This window comes from Mirounga leonina, unplaced genomic scaffold (genome assembly GCF_011800145.1).
Source record: "Mirounga leonina isolate KUSES-001 unplaced genomic scaffold, KU_Mleo_1.0 Mir_127, whole genome shotgun sequence".
Classification (NCBI taxonomy): Eukaryota; Metazoa; Chordata; class Mammalia; order Carnivora; family Phocidae; genus Mirounga; species Mirounga leonina.
Genome location: NW_023270316.1, coordinates 52,489,349 through 52,512,496, shown reverse-complemented (window position 1 = coordinate 52,512,496; position 23,148 = coordinate 52,489,349). Strand labels below are relative to the sequence as shown.

The window sequence follows — 23,148 nt, the reverse complement described above, 5'->3', positions numbered from 1 at the left end:
GGAGAAATTCATTTTATTTTGACAACGAACATCCTCATCTCTTATTAGGCTAGGCTAGGTTATTGTTGTTGGTAAGATACAGGAATATAGGAAAAAAAGAAAAGATTATTTTCTATTGAGCTTATTTAAAAAAAAAGAAAAACCTGGATAGATTTATCCGTACTTTCCAAAGATAAGATAAGCAGCTAGTGTGACTTTAATAATGTCACAGAAAAAAAGTATCACACTTGGTGGTTTTCTTTCTCTCTCCCTTTTTTCTTTCTTTCTTTCTTTCTTTCTTTCTTTCTTTCTTTCTTTCTTTCTCTCTCTCTCTCTCTCTCTCTCTCTTTCTTTCTTTCTTTCTTTCTTTTTTGTAAATTCTTTCCTCTCTCCCTCCCTTCCAATCCATGCGTCCATCCGCCCAGTCTACCTGCTTGCTAGTAAGTAATCTCGCTATTCTACTTCTCTGTGGCAAAAATCCTTCCGATTTCCATGGGCCGCTATGTAAGCAAATAACACTATTTTAAAAATTGGTCAAAAACGTGTCCCATCATAAGAACTGCTTGGCACAGAAATCTCCTGGAGAATTAAAATAATAAGTTTAAGGGGGAAAAAAAAAAACCCACGAATCTCAGAAAAATTTGTGACGAAAAGCTGTTGTAAAAATCAGGGCAAAAGCAAAACGCTGAATGGTTTGAAATCTGGAAGAGGGTTTGGAAACTTTAAGGAGAATTTAACCGATCACTTATTATCCATTCATTTGAGGCAGCTATTAAAAAGCACTTAGAAATTCAATAGTAAAGGTGAAATAAACACTGTTACATGTACAACAGGAAGGGAGGCGACTGCCTTCTGGTCCTGGCTTTGTTACTAACTATACAACCAAGGGAAGGCTGACTGATGGTAGGAGTCTTAGTTTCTTCCTTAATAAATAGTAGAAAGTGACCAGATTATTTCTAAGGTCTATTCCAGAGAATCAATCCTTTCATAAATTACTTTAAGATTGTAGAGGATCTATATACAGGTTTGCAGAATTTTAAACTGAAAGTTCAGCGAAATTGTTCCTGTTATTTATTATGGTCGTTTTTTTCTCCTTGGTTATTCAAGGTATTTACCATTTCTAGTAGTTAATAAAAATATGGAGATTCTCCACCTTGTCATGTAAAATTTACTACTTTCCTTTGAGTCTAAGAATACACGTCTTATAAAATTGATAAAATGGTATTGCATATTCATTCTAGAAGCAAAATAAAGTGTAAGCCTTAGTTGATCTCGAATATGACTGACACTGTATTTTGACATCAATATGGTCAAAGGTTTTGAAAAAATTCACTGGTATACATTTTAAACCATACACCCATATTAGACAATGACAGAAGTAGATCGAAGTGATTAAGAGTCTGTGTGGGTTGTTCTATATGAACATAATATAATTGATAAATACTAACCCACTAACACTCAATGGGTGCTTTCAGTGTAGAGAGCTAAAACACAGAACAAGTTATGCTTCTAGTTGTTGTCAGTCAGGAGTTATCTTTTGTATTTCAAATAAGACAAAAAATACATGTCCTTCACATAAAAATTGGGACCAAAGCCACAGCTCACTGGATTTCACTGGACTGATTTTAGAAGAGCAACAAGAAGCCTCTAGTTAATAACAAAGGTGCCAAGAATTGGCAAAATGTTCCATTGGTTTTATCAAACAAGGTAATCAATGTGTCTTCGTAAAAGTTTTTCTTCAGGGCCATAGCATAGGCAGCCACGTCCTGCCCCAAGGAAGTTGTACTTCTTCAGCTTCCTCTGGAGATGGGTAAGAGCCACGGGTGTCATTCATCCTTGAAGCTTCTCTTCTCAAAGTAAAAGATGCTCCAGGGATGGTACCTTCTGGACCCCAATCAAACTCCAAGCACAGTCACTTTGTTAGCTAGACTGTGACACACCTCCTATTTTCCCACTATGCCGGATACTATGACTTTTACTACCACTTTATTCTCCAAAGCAAGAGAGAAAATTACAGTCAAGAGGAATGTTGTAAGATCATCACGGATCAGTTCATCAGAATCGTGACCAGGAAGAAAAAATAGCTAATGCATCATAATGCATCAGGCTTTCTAACACAGTTACAGCAGCGCGTGTGAATAACCCACAATCGAACACTAGGTGGCGAGAAGACCCAATATTCTAGAACGTTTGAAACTGGTGAGAGAATAAAAGGCTGACAAGGCAGACTCCAGGCAAACCAAACAGGACATCTGTGGACTTCTAGCACTTGAGGTCCACTGACTGTGGTCAAATTCAGACCTGCCCGAAACTTCATTTCCAGCACCAATCTGAGTTAATCTAGAGATAGGGCTAGCTCTTGAATTTAGTTCTTGAAACATCGAGTCTTAGAAAGTGCTGCCCTTTAAGCGAATCTAAAAACCATACCAATCATATTTCAAATGTTAATTTCAGGAACAAAACCGATGATTTCCTCTACCTCTCTGCAATTAGGAAGCAATGAGTTCCTGAGGAATGCCTGCTACACTTCATAAGGCTCAAGTCTCTCAAAGCTGACTGGGGAGAACTGTACTGCATAAAAACCTGATGGCATCTATGAGGGGAAACCTCTACTCCTGTTAGCCCGCACCATAACTCCCCGGTGTAGCCATGCATTTTCTTGAAGGCAAAAGCCAGGTAAAAGGGAAGCCCTAAGGATGGAGTTCAGGAGGCTGCTTCTGCATTAGAATCTGATGAATGAATGCATGCTCCCTAATAAAGCTGAGGCCCACACATGGATCGTCATTCTTGTATTACCAGTCATCTCTTCCTTACCAAAGGAACCCTGCCCACTAGTAAAGATTCTGTTTCATTATATAATGCCTTCACATTGATGGCTATTTCAGTGGCAGTGTCTCTCGTAAGACTCTAGAAAAAAAAAAACAACACATCAAAGACAAGTAGTTCTGTATTAAGTTGGGATTCAATCATGAGCAAATACTTTACATTTTATTCTTCCCATAAATTCACATCACACATATTTTTACAACTCTACCCCAATTCTATTATAATTGAACAATTTCACCCCGTGCCCTGACTATAGTCACACACTTAGGACCACATCTCCTGCATACAAACATGTGGATGCTTACAACAACATATCCGTGTTCCCATAAAACAGTTCAGTCAAAGAAAATTATGCCTTATCAGATAACGGGGCATTATCAGATCATAATCAGTTCTATCCACTGACTTTGACTCCCAGAAGTTCCAACCAGACTGTTTTTTAGACTTTTGCCTTGAGGAAACAGCACTTATCTATCAATTTAGGTAACTTCCACTGAATAATTAAAGGAATGAAAAAATGCTATGAGTTTTCTCTACGCTACAGCCTTGTACCATGTATCACATTTCAAGAGAGCTGTATCCTTTCCCTTCTTTTTTTAACACCTACGTTAAAAAAATTATAGATGTTACAAAATTGTAGCATCTACATTAAAAAGTTTACCCACTTTACCAGTTTCATAGAACAAAATGAAGTGAGAATAACTTCTGTACACAGCTTTGACATTGAATGAACATTTCTAATAAAACGCATGGTATGTAGTTTGCCCTACATCAGGGTGCAGGGGAGAAGGTGAAAGAAAGAACAAGAAGGGATGGTGGTAGCTCGAAGGAGAAGAAGTGCAAGGAAGGTGGCAAGGCGACAAGTGATTGAAAGAGAAATGGGGAAAAAAATGAAGAGATTTTAAAGGAATGGAATGGAATGGAAAATTGGCAGGAAAAGAAAAATGAAAATGTGGCCACCATTTCATCATAAGCTTCTGGCAGGCACTCCTACAGACTGTCTGATGCTTTTTCAAAGGGCATGGCACATGTTATAGCATTGAAATATATGTGTAATACATAACAGTCTGTGGAATGAGAATTTACCATTAGCTCCTCACCTCTGGGAAGCGTGGGTTGGCTTTATTCAGTGCGTGGGAGCATGCATTCACAGCATGGGCCAGTTCTTGCTCCAAGAGACAATGGATCGTGGCTGCATCACAGATCCTGAAAGCAAAAATGAGGCAGGTGAACAAAAAAAATTTGAGCATCGCTGATTTTTCTGAAGTGTAGAAATGGTAGAATCAGACAATTTGGAAAAAAAAAGATTAGGGGATATTTTTAAATGAGTTCAACTCAATTATGAATAACAAAGGGTAGATTTACAAAATTCAAACCCCACTGTAACAAAGAATGTGAAACCAAAAATCTTTATAGGAAAAGTTAGGCTTAGAATCAGAGATAAACACAGTGAGGTACTATTTGGAAGAACAAAATATAGTAACACTTCATTTTGAAGTATCATTGGCAAGTGAGATGGGGCCCAAATGTAGAGAGCAGAAACTTAATCTTTTATTCATTGAAACTTCAATCAGGAACAAATAAAACAGAGTAGGAGAAGAACATTGCCATATTTAGCATATATACACTAAGTGCTTTACATACATTATCTAATTTAATATTCACAACTTAAAAGGTAACTGTGATTAATTTTCTCCACTTTATAAGAGCGTGAGGGCTGGAGAGATTCGGTAAGTATACAAAGCTAATAAGTAATAGAGCCAGGATTTGAATCTATGTCTATCAGCTCCAAAGTCTGTTGTGCCACAGTCCTCTGGAATCTAAACATTTAAGAATATCCTGAACAAACAGGATCCTGGAGCTCACTAAGGCCAAAGAAGAAAAAAGGAAAAGTTCCACCAATTGCTAGAAGATGATGTAAAGTTTGCGGATGAGCAAGAAGGCAAAACTATGCAAATCCTTTTTGCTTCTGACATCTACAAGGAGAATGATCTTCACACTAGAAAGGGTAAAACAAGAAAAGAGACTAGGCCTATATTGTTGAATCAAGAGTAAAGGAAGAGAGCTTAATTCTTAAAGATCATACAATTGATATCCAAGCCACAAAGGAATTTGCAAATGTCATCTCAATATTTCTACCAATAACCTTGAGAAATCATAAAGAATGGGTTATTTATCAGAAGAATAGAGGTGGGTAAATGTTACTCTAATTTTCAAAAAAAGGAAAAGAAATAAATCAATTTCAGATCAATATTTCCAATTGCCTACTAAAATTTCCTCCCAGATATTTCTTTTTAAGATTTATTTATTTATTTGAGAGAAAGAGAGAGCATGTGAGCACGAGGGGGGGTTGCAGAGGCAGACTCCTGGCTGAGTGCAGAGCCTACCATGGGGCTCTATCTCACGACCCTGAAATCATGATGTGAACTGAAACCAAGAGTCAGATGCTTAACTGACTGAGCCACCCAGGTACCCCTCCTCCTAGATATTTCTAATGTAGTTTAAATTCTGGAAGTCCAACACGGAGCCTGTCATTTTCCCTCTCAAACCTACTTTCCCTCCTGAATCCTATGGTTCCATCAAAGGTTCCATAATCCATCCAGCCATTCACCAGAACCTGAGGGTCGTCCTGTCTCCTAATTCAGGTCATTCAGCAATTTTAGATAATAATCAATCTTAAGTCTCTCTTCTTCTTTCCATCTCTCCTACCTCAATCCGTTGTTCCCCATCAGGACCATTCCAAGAATGTTCACCCTAACCTTGCTTTGCTGTCTTGCAAACAATGCTACACATTGCTTCCAGGAACATCCTGGTAAGACCTGGCCCCTCTTCCCTTCTCCATCCACATTTCCTACTCTCTCACATACACCATGCCATCCCCAGTTCCCTGAGATTTCCTAAAAGTACTATTCACTCACACTCCTCTGGGCCTCTGCCCAGGCTTCTTCCCATGTTTAGAATGTTCCTTCCCTTACTCTTCCATCAAGACTTGGCTGAGAGATCACCTTTTCCAGGCAGCCCTCCCTTACTTTCTTGGCCTCCTGTGTGTATCCACAGCACCCCCACTGAGCCCTGTGATAACACTCTGGCCACACGTTTCCCTTCTGCTACCCTGCCAGCAAATTAAGGAAAGGGACTACAACCCAGCCATTTTGGCATCCCCACTGCTTAATATGGTGGTTGGCATGCAGAAAAGACTCAGAATTATTTGTTGACTACTGAATGAATAAGTTCTGAAAATAGATGAGTGAGCCTGATTTTCATCTTTTGCAAAATTAAAAAAAACACATATGGGGAACCACATTAGGTTGACCAAAAGCAAGTCTGGCCAGCCTTCACTTCCCTTTTTTTGATAAGGTTATTTGGTTAGTTGACAGGAAGTTAATTTAGGAAGTATATTTGATTTCAAGGGAGATAATACAGAAAGTATATTTTGGTTTCAAGAAAATGCTGCAGTTCTATTTTTAATTTTCTGAAAAACCTCCATACTATTTTCCATAATTTGTTAATTAGCTTGATTATGGTCATTGTTTTACAATGTGTACATATATCAAATTATCATGTGTACACCTTGTACATATATATAAGTGATTTTATTTGTCAATTATTCCTCAATAAAGCTGGAAAAGAAGCAAAAATAACAGAAGTTGTTTATAGTACCCTAAGATGAATCTCTCTGTGGATAAGTTCTTGCACTTAGCTAACTACTCATTTTTCTTACCTTGCTTCTAAGCTTCTCTGTATCTTGCAGTTATCATACTTTATTCTAATTCTGAATGTTGGTCTCCAGCTGTAGGGAGTTCATATCTTTTCTCTCACATCTCTAACATCTAGTACATTCTAGGTTTCCAAAAATATTTAAAGAGCTTTGTTTTCCTTCTTTTCTTTTTCAACATTTTTATCAGTGACCAGATGAAGGTGTGGTAGGAATAGCTACCATACACAGAACACCTATGCCAGACGTGATGTGCTAATAAGTTTCTTACATGGTGGTCTCATTTAGCCTTCACAATGACCTACAGAGTTAGCTCTTATTATCTCCATTTGGTAGAGAAGATTTAGGTGAAGAGGGGATAAGAAACTTGTCCATGGTTGTCCTCCCTTCCCCCAACAAAGTTTACTCCTGGTAATAGTGATTTTTATCTGTTTCACACTCCCAGAACTTGTGTTTTCATCTCTTCCCTTTCTGTCTACTAAAATGAATTCCTGTGTGGTTTCCCAATCTCTGGATATGTCTTTGGAAACTGATTCTCAGACTTTTCCCACCCAAATTTCCTTGGGAGCAGGGTTAATATTTATATTTCCTTCTACATTCCAGAAGAATTTAATTAATAATTATAAGGTAACATATACATAAGTAGTAGAGTGTAAAGACTGTGTAGAACTGGGGAAATAAGCAATAACAGAAAGAGCACCCTGTTGTGGTAGGGTAAGTTAGGCAAGCTCTCTACTGCGTTTCAGGAAGTCCAAGGTCTCTTCTGCAGAGAACACAGGTGTGTGTGTGTGTGTGTGTGTGCGCGTGTGTGAAAGGGTTTAATTGAGGCATAAATGAGGCAACAAATGAGGAAGGAAAGTAAATGCATCTCTTTTAGATACCCCCAAACAACCGACATTATGTATCAAAACTAAAAAACAAAATTGGCCAAGACCAGAGTTCTCCTCCCCTAAAGCAAGCAGGGCCACCATACCTAGTAATGAGCTCCTCTGCAGCCTGGGAGCATAACTGCATTTGGGACACCTCTTCTGTTGCCAAGTCAACGGCATGCTGGATGTACAAATGGGTTCGAAGAACTGGTTTACCGGAATCACACTTCTGTTTATCTTCCCAAGATTTCAGAGTGCTTTCAAAAGCCTATTTAACATCAATATTGCAAGGAATTGTTAGTTTGGAACTCTGAGACCCACATAAGAGAGTATTTAAATGTTACATGAATGACTTTGAAACGATTGCTTTTTTCCTAATCTGAAGCTTCATTAAAGAAATCATAAGATACAAAAAAGCTATTTTAAAATTTTCCAGTGTTATCATAACAAATAAGTAATGTAATCAGTGATGAGGAGTGAATCACTGTAAAGTTTTAAGAAAGACAGCTTCAATTTAGGCTTCAATCTGTACTTTAAACCCATCATAGACAAGATGGGTATTGGCAGTCTTATTTGTTGTAAGTGTGACCTTAATTAAAACATATTCTGGAAAAGGCAGAACTATGGAGATAGGGGTTGAGGTAAGAGAGGGAGTGATGGATAGATGGAGCACAAGGAATTTTTAGGGTAGTGAAACTACCCTGTATGATACTATAATGGTGGATATAAGCGATTATATATTTCTAAAAAAACATAAAATGTACAACATGAAGAGTAAATTATGACCTTTAATTAATAATTATCAATACTGGCTCATCAACTATAATAAATGTACCACACTAATACAAGATGTTAATAATAAGGGACTGTATGTCAGTGAGGTAAGGAGGTATGTGGAAATAGAATTAGAATTCTCTGTATTTTCTACTCAATTTCTCTGTAAACCTAAAAAAATAATAAAAATATAGTCTATTAAGTTTTTTTTTTCTTTTTAGAGAGAGAGTGCACACATATGCGCATTATGAGCCAGGGTGGGGAAAGGGGGAGAGGGAGAGAAAGAGAGAGAATCCCAAACAGGCTCCAAGCTCAGTGTGGAGCCCTATGCGGGGCTTGGATCTCACAACCTTGAGATCATGACCTGAGCAGAAATCAAGAGTTGGCACTTAACTGACTGAGCCACCCAGGTGCCCGTAGTCTATTAACTTTTTAAAAAACTAAATACTTGTTCATATTTAAAACCACAATGACCTAAATGTCAGATTTAAGAGACAATTTAAATATCTTTCCTTGGTTTCTATTTTTCATAACAACTGAATTTTTTTTTTAAAGTAGGCTCTACCCCCGGCGTGGAGTCCAACTCATGGCTTGAACTCACCACTCTGAGATAGAGACCTGAGCTGAGATCAAGAATCAGACACTTAACCGACTGAGCCACCCAGGTGCCCCCAGAACAGTTTAATGTTTTTAAAAGGCTTGATAAAAATCTAGAAGAATTTTTTTTTTTTTACATACCCTGTCCCTTGTTAGCATCTGAGCTCTGTTTTTGTGCACAATTTTGATAATTCCTGGAGGCTGAACCCATGCTTCACCATCCACCTGCACTGGGACTCCCTCATCGCCAAATATAGTGATTTTTACCGTACGGCACTGAAATAAAACAAGTCATTTTAGAGAACAAATCGTCCCGAGAAACTGACAATCTGCATTCAAGCCTGACTTTTAGTGCATTCGGTGGAATGGAATGCATCTTTTTCCACTTGTCATGACACAGTAACAACTGACATGACAAGAAAGTTAACATTTTAAAAAGATTTTATTTATTTATTTGACAGAAAGAGAGAGAGAGAGCACAAGTAGGCAGAGTGGCAGGCAGAGGGAGAGGGAGAAGCAGGCTCCCCGCTGAGCAGGGAGCCCGATGTGGGACTCGATCCAGGGACTCCAGGATCATGACCAGAGCCGAAGGCAGTCGCTTAACTGACTGAGCCACCCAGGTGCCCGGAAAGTTAACATTTTTAGATGCATAGACAGCACAGGAGTCCTTTGGAATAGCTTCCCCAGTGGCCCAAGTCATGAGGTCAGGTTTGATCAGAGAAAACAAACCTGGGCTATTCGATGATGCTGCAGTTTAATGACCCTTGAAACTGCCATTTGCATGCTATCAAAGATTGCAACAACTTCCAGGATCTTGTCATCAAATGATGGTGCAGCAAATATCTGAAAGGAAAAACTACATTACATTTCCCCTGATGAGGTTAACGTTTAGATCAAGTGGCACGTCAGCAATGTAAACTCTGCAATATACATATTAAAAAGAACTTATGAAAATAGTAAACAGCAAAGTAAGTAAACGTTGTTAGGAAATGATAACCCAAGGGCAAAAAGAAAAACCCACTGAAGAGGATTTAACGTAAACAAACTTAATAAAAAAGGTTTAAAACCCACATGGATAAAATGCTAATGTCTCTCATAAAGCCCTCTTTGAACCAGTGAACTATTATATTTCTAAATAATCCATCTTGGTATAAAATGTGTTAAACATCTGTTCACACATAACTTTGATGTCTTGATAAAATGGTGCATGTAATTTTAGGAAACCTAAAATACCCAGTTCCCTTGGTATGTTCTAAGGGAAATCTTTCAATGTGTTACAAGCAATATGTATGTACAATGTGCTTTACATCTTTTTTTTTTTTTAAAGATTTTATTATTTATTTGAGACAGAGAGAATGAGAGAGACAGAGAGCACATGAGAGTGGGGAGGGTCAGAGGGAGAAGCAGACTCCCCGCCGAGCAGGGAGCCCGATGCGGGACTCGATCCCGGGACTCCAGGATCATGACCTGAGCCGAAGGCAGTCGCTTAACCAACTGAGCCACCCAGGCGCCCAATGTGCTTTACATCTTAATACAACAACTTTTTAGGGCATTTGAGATGACAACAGACACCTCAGAGAATAAAAACCACACAGGATTACTTTAAATGCATTTTCACAAAATTAATTTAATCAAACGAATTAAATTCCGGCTGTGTTACTTTGTTCCTTTTATTCTCTCTTTGACTATATGACAAATAATTATGCCTCTGAAAAAAATTATTCAGCATCAAGTAATATCCTAGTTAAAACTTTCATTGAAAATATCAGGATGTGAATTTGCAAACTTTGATGATTTTTTATCATTTTTGTTAGCAGAATACGTGGTTTTAAATCCTGTCTCTGCTACTTCCTGTGTGAACTTAGTCTCAGTTTCTTCATTGGTCAAATTTAGATAAAAATTGTGGTTGTTAATAATGAATGTGAAATTCTGAGAACACTATCTGATGACCTAGTAGGTGCTGTTAGCTTTGTTTATCTCACTGATTTCTTCCCTTTAAAATATTTAAGAGTAGTTACAGGCTGACAAAAAATTAACAGCTAATATAAGTTTTATAGTTCATTAAGATTGGAATATATTCATATAATGAAAATTACAAATATATTCCAATTTGTTTTATACTTTAATCTCCGTCTGCTCATTCAAGAGCCCTGAAAAAATGGGTCAGTGGGAACTCTTATTAGCCTCAAATAAAAGGGGCTATCATTCCTCACATGTGATTCTTCAAAGACTGTAATAATCCTTTTTTATTGTTATGTATATCTTAATAATTGTTCCTTTCATTTTATTATTTTTAAAACATTTATTACATTTGCTAAGTTGTGTTTTTCTTTTTTAGACTTTCCTGTCTAAACATAGCTCTAAATTTCAAAGGCCAAATGAGCGCTCTTAACATTCCTAAAGATAAAAATAATAATAACAGACACATAAATTTAGAAAGTTAAAAGTACAGAAGGCATTTTGGTAAGCAGAATAATGTCCCCCTTCCCACCTCCAAAATGTCCATGTCCTAATCTGCTGAGGTTGTGAATGTTACTTTACATGGCAAAACAGACTTTGCACATGTCATTACTAGAAGGACCTTGAGAAGGGGAGATTATCCTGGATGATGCAGTGGGCCCAGGGTAACCACAAAAGTCACTGAAAGTGGAAGAGAAGGGCAGTTGGGGTGATCAGAATGATGCGATGGAAGGTTCAGCCTGCCTTTGTTGGCTTTGGAGATGGAGGAAAGGGCCATGGGCCAAGGAATGTGGGCAGTCCCTAGCGTCCGGAAGGTGCAAGAAGATACTTACATCATCCTCTTTAGTTCCACCCCAAAAGTTAGTGCCTCCCGCATAGCTGGGAATGTTCAACACTGCTATTCCTTGCAGACTGGGGAGAGGAATATACTGCCCATCACACTGTAAGGTAAAAAGCTTAGAGGTTAGACAAAAAGAGCAAAACTGCTAGTTGGGAAGCCACTCGAATACCCAAGACAAAGGATGATGTCGGGAAGTGTATTGGTAATGTTTGCTTCTCCTGTAAATATATTCCTACACATTACCTTTCTCTTTTTTTTTATTTTTTATTTTTTTAATGTTTTTTTAAAGATTTTATTTATTTATTTGAGAGAGAGAGAATGAGAGACAGAGAGCACGAGAAGGAAGAGGGCAGAGGGAGAAGCAGACCCCCTGCTGAGCAGGGAGCCCGATGTAGGACTCGATCCCGGGACTCCAGGATCATGACCTGAGCCGAAGGCAGTCGCTTAACCAACTGAGCCACCCAGGCGCCCTCTCTTTTTTTTTTAATTAAAAAAATTTAAAGTGTATATTCCTATGGCAGAAGTTGTAACAGAAAACCGACTTAAAATAATGTTTTACCTCTTCTTTCTGTCAAAATCAGGCAGTACTTTTCTGGAGTTTTTTTCAGATCACTTAATGATATTCTCACTTGCATTATGGTCACCTTTGTGCTTATGTCAAGTGTCCTTTTGGAAGCAGGTTCAGTGAGGGCTTCTGGGTCCCAACCACCTCATCTAGCCCCTCTCTCACCTCCTGGTACTCTTCTCCTGCTCTGTAACTAACTGGTGGCTGGCCAGACTCAAAGCTGAGGTCCTCAAGTAGTCAGAACCAAAACCAAGGAAAGAAACACCATGCATGTCGGGAAGTATCTTAAATTCCGTGTCTCCTAATTAATCACTTAAATGAAAATTAAAATTACCACTTAAGTAGGGAAAAATTTTCCTCTGGCTGGTGAGTAAATTATACATGACAGGTAAGCAAATTCTTACTGAATAGAAGGTTTAATCCTTCATTTTAAAAGAGGACAGCTTGCAGATGTCAGACTTACAACAGATGCTATAGTTTCATTAATTCTTACAATAAAAAGTAATTAACATAACTTTATAAAACTCGCATTTTAATGCCTGATCGAAATGATCTCCAAACTTTAGAACAAATGAAAATCCAGTTTCAATCCATTTTTCAACCATTTAAAATAACTAAGAATATCTCATACTTGATTGTACTCCTTCATGCATTTTTTACATTTTCTTTTCTTTTTCATAAAAATACATTCAAAGGTTTATACTCTATCCCAGCACCTGGAGCCATTCCTGGCACACAGCTAATGCTCAGTGTGTATTTATTAAAGTGAACAAACATTAAGTATTGAGTAGAATAATAAACTTTTTCTGAATCCAATAAATTGAACAGGTATCTTTGTGTGCTTTAGAACAAGCTGTTTAAATCATATAACTAACTTAAAGGAAATGGAAGAAATGCCAGTAACATCCATCTTAATTTCACAGCGATGATAAATCAAACCAGCTGATCATGCGCTTGTGCTCTAGAGGGGAAGGTATAATGAGTCTATCTTTACTAGGACATTTAGTTGATAACGAATGAGCCAGGCACTTCTGTAGTCCGCATTCCAGTGTAAAGATAACACCTAAAAAAATAATGCTCCTGTTTAATTTAATGAGCTGTAGACTTAAGATTTGCACACTTTTCTGTACCTAGGCTATACCTTAATTAAAAATATCTGGTTATAAAAAGATACAAGATAGGAAAGACATGTGTATCAGCATCAACCGTGAATCCTGGACCAACGGTGAAAGAAAATAAAATTCACAGAAGTTAATAGACTTTTCAGAGCCATGTCCCCAATCTTCTTTTTCCTGTTAGTGAAGGAGAGTAAATAACTTTTGCTGTCCTTAATTTCCTCTTTAAATTAGTAAAAACTACTAAAAAATTTCAATGTTCAAAATCTCTTTATTTTACTATTGTTAGAATTGGAACAAATACATATTTAAATTAAAAGAGTCTTTATACTATGAATGTTTTCTCAGGGATTTGTGAAACGTCAGGCATTATAGAATTGGGCCAGAATTTGTCAACTTAAATGAAAAGATCTGTGGGAATTCATCAGAAATGCTCTCCTATAAATGTCCTCATCATGGCTCCACCTTCTCACGGAGCACCAGTGACTCCACAGAACCATCCACATTTCAGGAGCTAATGATAATGATAATTAAGTGTGTCATTCATATCCAGTGTCTAAACCTCCTTTAGTATGAAGTTGATAATCACCTCCATTGAGTGTTTAAGCACTTGAAGAAGCATTTAGGCCAAATTAGCTCTGCAAATGTAATTAACTTTTCTAAGTAAGATAATCTGAACTATCTTTACTTCAAGAGGAACTTACCTCAAGTTGAACCCTCTGTTCTAAATTCTTATACGATCTCTGTAATAACTCCCGGGTTCCAAGGACTCCATACCACATCAAGTTTTTAGTTCGGCTCCTGAAATAAATATTGGCAGACAATTTAATAGCTATTATTGATTTACTCTTTAAAGGCAGAGCGAGCAAAAGAGCTAATAAATGAAATTAAAGTGAAATTACCTTCATGTAATAACATTATTACTATTACCAAAATTACCTGCATTTTTCAGGGTGCTCCTCTCTCTTATTATTAAATTCTAATGAAATTTTTGCATCTAATCCAATCCCAAAGTAATTGTTCATGACACATTTTTCTGAATATCCATCTCTGTGATAATAAGGAAATGTACATAAAAGTCAACTTCAGATTCATAACAATTACAATTTGCACACAAAATAGCACTTAAAAGCATTTAAGCTTCCATGCCTTATAGATGAGAGTAAAACTTAGCAGGAATTATTTCCTAGTCATAGGCCATGTGCACAAGCCCAGAATATATATGTCATTTTTGGTACATATGATATAAAGGGATAGTGAACAAGGCAAAGCAGAGACAGAGTCATGGTAATGCTTTTCTATTAATTGTAATAAAACCTTAGTTCTGCTTCCTGTGTAAGACCCTCGCCAAACACACAAATGGGAGGGCCTTGCAGTCAGGTGCCAATGCTCTTTTTTTGATCACTAGGAATTTTTCTCCACTTGTACTCTTATCAATGGACAAATATTTACTGAGCAGTAAAATGACTAGATCCAGTCCATCTTCTGGGTGCTTTGGAAAGTACAAAGAAGTTTAAAATATGGTACTGTCTTTGAGGAGTGTCATTAGAGAAATGAGATATAACAAAAGCAAAATTTAATACAGAAGTAAAAGCTCATATTGAACTGCCAAAAAAAAAAAACCCTGTAGTTTTAAGAAGGGAAGAGATCAATGTGGGCCAGAAGCTTCTTGAAATAAATCAAGCTAGAAGCTGGATGGGGAAAGATGAGATTTGGCAACACTGAGAAGAAAGGAGGAAAAAGGAATAGCAAAAAAAAAATGGTTATGAAGGTGCCGATGAATACAATATTCTAGGGGAAAGTAACATAGCTGTGCCTCATTTTGCCATAGGGTTGTGATCCTACACGTGGGTCCTGTCCGGCCCATGAGACAATGGGCCGGACAGGAACCCTACCTCAGGAAGAGATCATGAAAACCACTGCGTTTCAAATGCATCAATGTACTCTTCATTATCAACTTTTGGAATTTTCTAATGACCCTCTTTGTATGGGGGGCCAAATTCCTTGTAATGCATTGACAATGTTACCATGAGTATAAAGCAGAAACAAGAAAAGCCAAAACAAGGTATTTACAAAAATATTTTCTTACACTGAATCTGGATCTGGGTCAATAAATGGCGTTGCACCAAAAGGATCAATATTTGCTAGTAACATTTTGTTGATTATAGAACTCCCAGCAATTGAGGCAGCTAGTCCTGCTCTTAAACCTGGCCAGAAAAATAAAGACATACAGGATCACATATTAAGTAAAAAGACAGAGAAAGAGCCAGTGCATTGTTTTCAGGCCTAATCTCAGACACCTTGCCCCCAAAGCATGGTTTTCAATGTCTGCTCTTCTCATTAGTCAAAACTAAGAACTATGACATTGGTAATTACAAGATTTTTGAGGCTTCTTAGGATCTATGTGTTGTCATAAAAATGCAGCAGATGAAGACCCAAATAAGAGTTTCTTTGTGACAGTTCCTCACTTACCATTCTAGTGATTCTATAACTTCAACAAATAAATACTACTTCCTTTGTTACAGTAAATAAGATGGTAGTCTATAAGGAATTTACAATAAAGGCTGAATTACCAAGAATGTCATAGAGTTACCACTTCCATACTCTCAAAGCATAGATAATAATTTTCAATTAAAAATATTAATAGAGGGGCACCTAGGTGGCTCAGTCGGTTAAACATTTGCCTTCAGCTCAGGTCATGATCTCAGGGTCCTAGGATTGAGCCCTGCTTTGGGGGGGGGGTCCCCGCTCAGCAGGGAGTCTATTTGTCCTTCTCCCTCTCTCTCTCTGCCCCTCCCCTGCTCATGCTCTCTCTGTCTCTCTCTCCAATAAATAAATAAAATCTTTGAAAAAAAATTAACAGACATACACAAAACTCAGTGTTGGTGTCAAGAGTACAAAAATATTAAACACAGGTATTTATGAACTTAAGAAAAATACAACTTTTATCTTACTTCCAAATATGTAAAACTTCAAGTTTATTTCAACAACTAGTTAGTTTTCTACAAGGTAGTTATGATGTTCAAAGCTAATTAATTTTATGATCTACCCAACTAATTGTTGATGCTAGAAGCATTAAACTCTGAAAAGAAGACAAAGTAATAAGGGCCTAAGAGAACAAACAAAAAGGAAAGAAGAGGGAGGAAAAATATGTCATGGAATTGAGAAACACTAGGATATTAGAAAAAAAAGTCCTTGAGCAAACATTCTTTTCCTCAGCTGTGTGCTCGTCTTAGAAGATTATTATTCCTTATTTTAGCTACAAAGTTTAACTGATTATCAAATAATCAAGATGAATTTTATTCTGTCATTTAATTTCATAGTTTTGAACGGGCTATAGCATACTTAGTTATGCCAGTTTCTTTTATCTCTAAATAAGTGAACAAATGAACAAAACAACTGTTCTGGTGAGGAAAATAAGAACAGTTTGGAGATGTGAAGAATCAAACTCCAGCTGCCCCAAAGAAAAGTATATTTTCTTTTTTTTTTACAATCTTTCATTTTTCATTTATTTTAGGAGAGAGAGCAAGAACAAGCACCAGGGGATGGGGCAGAGGGAGAGAGATTTTCCGCTCTAAGCGTGGAGCTGAAACAAGGAGTGGGAGACCTAACTCACTGTGCCGCCCAGGCGCCCCCAATAGAATAATATTTTAAGGCTAGCCATATTCACAGCTTTAGCCCAGACAGGTCATCCCACGGTTCCAGGTTTAAATAGAGATATAACCTCTAGACAAGGAGGCCTTTCCAGAATCAAACATGTTCTGCATTTATCTTTTTTTATTTTAATATTTCATTGAGATATAATTAACATACCATAAAATTCACCTTTTAAAAAGTAAGTGTATAATTCAGCTGTTTGTAAATATATACACAAAGTTGTGCAATGATCAGTACCACCTAATTTAGAATATATTTTTTAAAGATTTTATTTATTTATTTGAGAGAGAGAGAGAGTGCACATGCGAACAAGCAGGGAGAGGGGCAGAGGGAGAAGGAAATGCAGACTCCCCATTGAGCAGGGAGCCTGATGCAGGGCTTGATCTCAGGACCCTGGGATCATGACCTGAGCCAAAGGCAGACGCTTAACCGACTGAGCCACCCAGGCGTGCCTAGAACATTTTTTTATTACCCTCAAAGAAATCCCATACCTGTTGGTAGTCATTTTCCTTTCCCGCCACTTCCCACATCCCCAAACCCTGGAAACCACTAACCTACTTTCTTTCCCTGTGGATTTGACTATTCTGGACATATTGTACAAATGTAATCACATAATGTGTGGCTTTTTATGTCAAGCTTCTTTCACTTGGCATAACATGTTAGGAGGTAATCATGTTGTGGCATTTACCAGTGCTTTGTTCTTTTTAAAAGCTGAATAACAGTCCACTGTATGGATACTGAACATTTTGTTTCTCCATCAACCGATGATTACTTGAGTTGTTTCTTCTATTTGGCTATTATGAATAATGTTGCTCTAAAACAATCATGTGCAAGGTTTTGTGTAGACATATATTTTTAATTCTCATGGGTCTATAACTAGGAGTTGTTTTCTGGGTTATATGTTAACTCTGTGTTTAATTCTTTGAGGAACTGCCAAACTACTTTTCCAAATGGCTGTACCATTTCATATTCTAACCGGCAATGTATGAAAGTTCCAATTTTTCCATGTCCTTGCCAATATTTGTTATTATCTGTCCTTTTTGATCGTAGTCATCCCAGTAAGGTAAAGTGGTATCTCACTGTGGTTTTGGCTTGAATTACCCTGATGACTAATAATGGTGAGCATCTTTTCATGTGCATATTGGCCATTTGTATATCTCTTTGGAAGTGTCTACTCAGATCCCATTGCCCATTTTTAAATTGAGGTATTTGTCTTTTCATTGTTGAATTTTAAGGGTTCTTTATATATTCTGAATACTAGTCCCTTATCAGGTATGCCATTTACAACTATTTTCTCCTGTCCTATGGTCTCTTTCCTTCCTTCCCTCTTTCTTTCCTTCCTTCCTTCCATCCATTCATTTGTTCTTTTTGATTTATGAGAGAAAATAGTTTTTGTTTTTTGTTGTTTTTTCTTTGTTTTTAGACAGAGAGAGCGTGCAGTGGGGAGGGGCAGAGGGAGAGAAGAGAGAATCCATGTTGGGTGTGGAGTCCAATGCAGGGCTCAATCTCACAACACTGAGATCATGACCTAAGCTAAATCGAGAGTCAGACACAACCAACTGAGCCACCCAGGTGCCCCGAGAGAACAAAGTTTTATGGGAAGCCACAACAACCCAGAATTTGCAAAAACTAAAAGTAAATGTACCATTTTGATGATGGCAGGTTATCAGTTGATCAGACCAACTACCCCTCCTCACTATGAGGGAAAATAGAAAAGCTGAGCAAAATGTAAAATGAAGTCATTTGAAGATCATAAAGAGGTAGACCAATGATGAGGGCTTACCAGCGAACCATTAGAAAAGGAAAATGACTTAGTCAGGTGAGCCCAGGACTTAGGCATAGATTTTTTTTGGTTTTATTTTGTTTTTGGTTTTGTTTTGTTTTTACTTTTTATTTTATTGTGAACACTTAACATGAGATCTATCCTCTTAACAAATTTTTAAGTGTACAAGGCAGTACTGTTAACTATAGATACAACGTTGGACACAGCAGATCTCTAGAACTTATTCACCTTCCTTAACTGAAACTTTATGCATGCTGGCCTGTTCTTTGTAGGAAGGTTTGTTATAGGTCTAGTTGGATTTTCTATTCTTTTTTTTTTTTTAAAGATTATTTATTTATTTGACAGAGAGACGGAGAGAGAGAGCACAAGCGGGGAGTGGGAGAGGGAGAAACAGGCTCCCCGCTGAGCAGGGAGCCCAATGTGGGGCTTGATCCCAGGACCCTGGGATCATGGCCTGAGCCAAAGTCAGCTGCCCAACCAACTGAGCCACCCAGGTGCCCCCGATTTTCTATTATTGAATCAGTTTTGGTAGTTTGCATGTCTCCAGGAGTTGGTCCATTTCATTGAAGTTATCTAATTTGCTGGCATGTAATATTTGATAGTTTTCCCTTATAATCCTTTCTATTTCTGTAAGGTTGTTAGTGATGTCTCTCCTCTATCATTCCTTATTTCGGTAATTCAAATCTTCTCTTTTTATTTCCTTGGTCTCTCTAGCAAAGGCTTGTCAATTTGTTAAGCTGATCACTGAATCAACTTTTGGTTTCATTGATTTTCTGTATTGATTTCTATTCTCTATGTCATTTATTTCCACACCAAACTGTATTATTTCTTTCCTGCTCATTGCTTTGGGTATGTTTGTTCCTCCTTTTCCAGTTTATTAAGGTGGAGAATTAGATTTTGAGATCTTTCTACCTTTTTAATATAGGCAGTTACAGCTATCAATTTCACTCTAAGCACTTCTTTAGCTGTATCAAGTAAGTTCTGGTGTGGTGTATTTTTGTTTTCATTTATATCAAAGTACTTAAAAATTTCTCTTGTGATTTTTTTCTTTGACCCACATATTCCACGTATTTGTACATTTCCAAAATTTCCTTCTGTTATGGATTTCTAAATTCATTCCACTGTGGTAAAAAAATCGTCCTTTGTATAATTTCAATCCTTTAAATTTACTGAGAATTGTTTGATGGCCTAATATATGATCTATCCTGGAAAACGTTCCATGTGCATTAGACAAGAATGTATATTCTGCTGTTATTAGGTGGAGTGTTCTGTAGGACACCTGTTAGGTCTGCTTGTTTTATATTTTTTTCAAATCTTCTATTTCCTTGTTGATTTTTGTTTAGTTGTTCTATCCACTATCAAAAGTGCGATAATAAAATCTCCACCTATTATTATTGAATTGTGATTCACCTTGAAGGACAGACTGATTTTCAGGGTGTAATTTGGGATCCAATCGACTCTGGAATAAATCTGGAGCGTTTTCACTAAGTCAAACAACTGGTACTTAAGGAGACATCAGAGGCATCTGTATTTTCCTCCTCCCCGGCTGCACATGTTCTTTGCTTTCCACTAGTACTAACCCAATCCCAAGGTCAATTCATCTCATCAGAGCTGGAATAGCTGTCTCAGATGTTCCGAAAGGAAGCAATGTTACTAGCCTAAAAATGACAGAGAGACTTGTGGCTTACAACAAAGAGGAAAGCTGTGGAGATACCTAAGAGGTAGTGGAATATAGGATCAGATTTACCCTGGGTGCTTAATAACTGCAGATTCCTGGGCTGCATTCTAGTATAACTCAATTAAAATTTCTCAGGGCAGGGCCCCAAAACATGTATTTTAGTGCTTCGTAGGCAATTCTTACACACACACACACACACACACACACACACACACACAAGTCTAAGATCTGGAGTCTGGTTGATAAGAATGACAAGAACATTCTCCAAAAGGGACATTCGTCTCTAAGAACACATTTCTATAGTGCATGGAAATGAGTACTTAATACATTTTCACAGAAATACTTAAAAATACGCCATGTTTCAGAATCTATACTACCTGGGCAGATTATTCTGGTGTTGAGCACAGGGAGGTTTTCTTTGCTGGCTGCCACAGCTGGACCAGAGCCAGAGTCAGTTTGGGAACGACTTGCCCGGCCATCTGGAGACCGAGGTGCAGGTGCAGTTTTAACTGTTGGCAAAAGGTCCCGATTATAAAAGAAAAAAAAAAAAAAGGTAATGATAAAGTTTTAAGAATAAGAAAGCCCTGATAAATTCAGGACATAAAATAATTTAATGCACGTTTAAATCAATTAACAGAACTGAAAATATTACATTGTGTTTACCTATTCTTCTACCATTGTTTTCACTTCTTTGAGATTTACTGTATGGAGGGATTCGGCCACAGGTAGACGTCCTGATAACTCATTTCAAACAGAGGGAGATTAGTAGAAAATACGGGCCTACCATAATTAAAGGTCAGTAATACTCATAATTTGAATGTGGCCAACCCATATTTAAAGATAAAAAGAAATTTTGAAGACTGATGATTTTTGAAAATGGTACATATGTGTTATAATGTATACTACCAGTGTAATCCTTTTGTCATAAACGTTGGGTGAATGATCAAATTTAATTAATGTAATTCCCAGAGCTAAGATGTGAAACATGAGTTAACGTTGTCTTCCATACAGGAAAGGAAAAATGGTATTTTTTTCAAATGAAACCAATATTTGTTTTCCTGCACTTCTCAATTAACTATATATTCAGAACAAAATTTTGCCCAAAATACATCTATCATATTCTTTCAAATGTTCAATACATTTTAAAAATTATTCCAAAACAGAATTACTCTTAAAGTCAACCAAAAAAAAGAGATTTAATTCTGTCTAAACTAGGGCAATTTAATGGAGAACAAATAGTATCTTTAACTAATTTAGGAGCTATTGGCAGGTGTTTAAAAAAAACAGTATTCCTCAAACTCAATTTAAAAATACTCAAAAATTTGATTATCTTTACTCTCCCTAAGACTAATTACAAACTAACCATATTAATCTTACACTCTCTTCTCTTTCTTCAAAAACAGTCCAGTTGCACTAAAGAAAAGTAGCAGACAGACACTTTTTTTTTTGGACAGATGCAAGACCTGGAACTAATTTCTAATAAAAACAACCTTTTGATATTCATCTCTGATAAAAACCAGAGAGCATCTTAGTGACTAAGATTGATGTAACATTGCAGGTAACTAAATTAATGTTTCATGGTTCTTCTTAAACATAAGATCTCATTGATCATATTAATATACTGTATGGTACATTTCAGGCATATGAATCATTGCATAATTTAATAATACAATGAATGCTCTTCAAAAAGTAATGATTATTTAATACAGAAATACTTCTATTACTATTGATTCCCACTAAATCGGATTACTAGCTAGAAAATAAGATCAAATATTGCAACATTAAGGTATCCAATGTTGCAATATGTGTAAGTTTATGTCTATTTCAATATCAATATTTATAGCTGCATGATTTTATTTTTTAGTTTTCTTTGCAGACTACAATGGAAGTGTTCAGTTCATGAGAACGTAGTAAGACGGAATGGTAGCCAGTTGGAAAATCATTAGCAATGAGTGCTGGAAAGCCAATCCTCCAAAGAAACCATGCCTTATCTTAAGGGAAATGATCAAGCAGCATACTCTAAGAATGCCATTGTCAGCCCTGCTTAAGTCAGCTTTCTTAATGGATGAAGACATACAAGTCCTGCTTATTAAACTCTAGATGAAGTAAGTTTGAGATGATACAATCAAGCTTCAAAAGATTTTGACAGGATGCAATGATAGATCCAAATCGAAAAGATAAAAGTTCATAGGGATGAGCATGTACTACTCTAATTAGGTTCTAATTAGGTTTAAAAAAAAATCACTTGCACAAAAATAAGAGGAGATCCGGTTTATAGAGTATTACAATATAATACTTCATGCCAAGAAAAAATCTTGGGTAGTCCTTAGAACATAAAAAAATGTCCAGAATGAGTAGTGTATGGCTATCAGTGTGATATTATACTACAGACATATCAGGGGGATTGTGTTCAAAATGGGGCATCATATTGACCAATTGAGTGCAACCAGAAAAACTAAAAAGTTTGAAATCGAGTTAAAAATTGGTAAAAGAATTGAGGAGATAATGTGGAAAAGAAGATATAAGGTGTGGGAAGAGGACATGAGGCCATGAAAGCTGTTTCCAGTACCATTTAAGGCTGTCACATGGCAGAGTTATCTTCAACACCCTGAAGAAATATATATGAACTTGCTTTTAAGCGACCCATAAAGCACCACACCAAAAGTCAGCAGTTGTTACTGTTACCATTATCATACATAAAACTTTATTAATTAGTGTGCCCATGGGTATAAATTTAAAGAAGAAAATATAAAGCTGAATATAAAGAAAAACCTTCTAACAATTAAAAGC

The 23,148-nt window shown here is 36.9% G+C and overlaps 1 protein-coding gene across 2 annotated transcripts in view; it reads right to left on the bottom strand.

Annotated features, from left to right (window-relative positions):
- Positions 1–23,148, bottom strand: part of DGKH (diacylglycerol kinase eta) — a 173,013-nt gene that overhangs the window by 9,676 nt on the left and 140,189 nt on the right. For both annotated transcript variants that reach the window (XM_035003306.1, XM_035003305.1), the window contains 10 exons: positions 20,736–20,867; positions 15,330–15,447; positions 14,180–14,290; positions 13,945–14,041; positions 11,553–11,660; positions 9,490–9,603; positions 8,902–9,036; positions 7,494–7,657; positions 3,906–4,011; positions 2,794–2,886 (listed from right to left, as the gene is read on the bottom strand). In XM_035003306.1, coding sequence (XP_034859197.1) covers positions 2,794–2,886; positions 3,906–4,011; positions 7,494–7,657; positions 8,902–9,036; positions 9,490–9,603; positions 11,553–11,660; positions 13,945–14,041; positions 14,180–14,290; positions 15,330–15,447; positions 20,736–20,867 — 1,178 coding nt within the window. The remainder of the gene's footprint in view (positions 1–2,793; positions 2,887–3,905; positions 4,012–7,493; positions 7,658–8,901; positions 9,037–9,489; positions 9,604–11,552; positions 11,661–13,944; positions 14,042–14,179; positions 14,291–15,329; positions 15,448–20,735; positions 20,868–23,148) is intronic.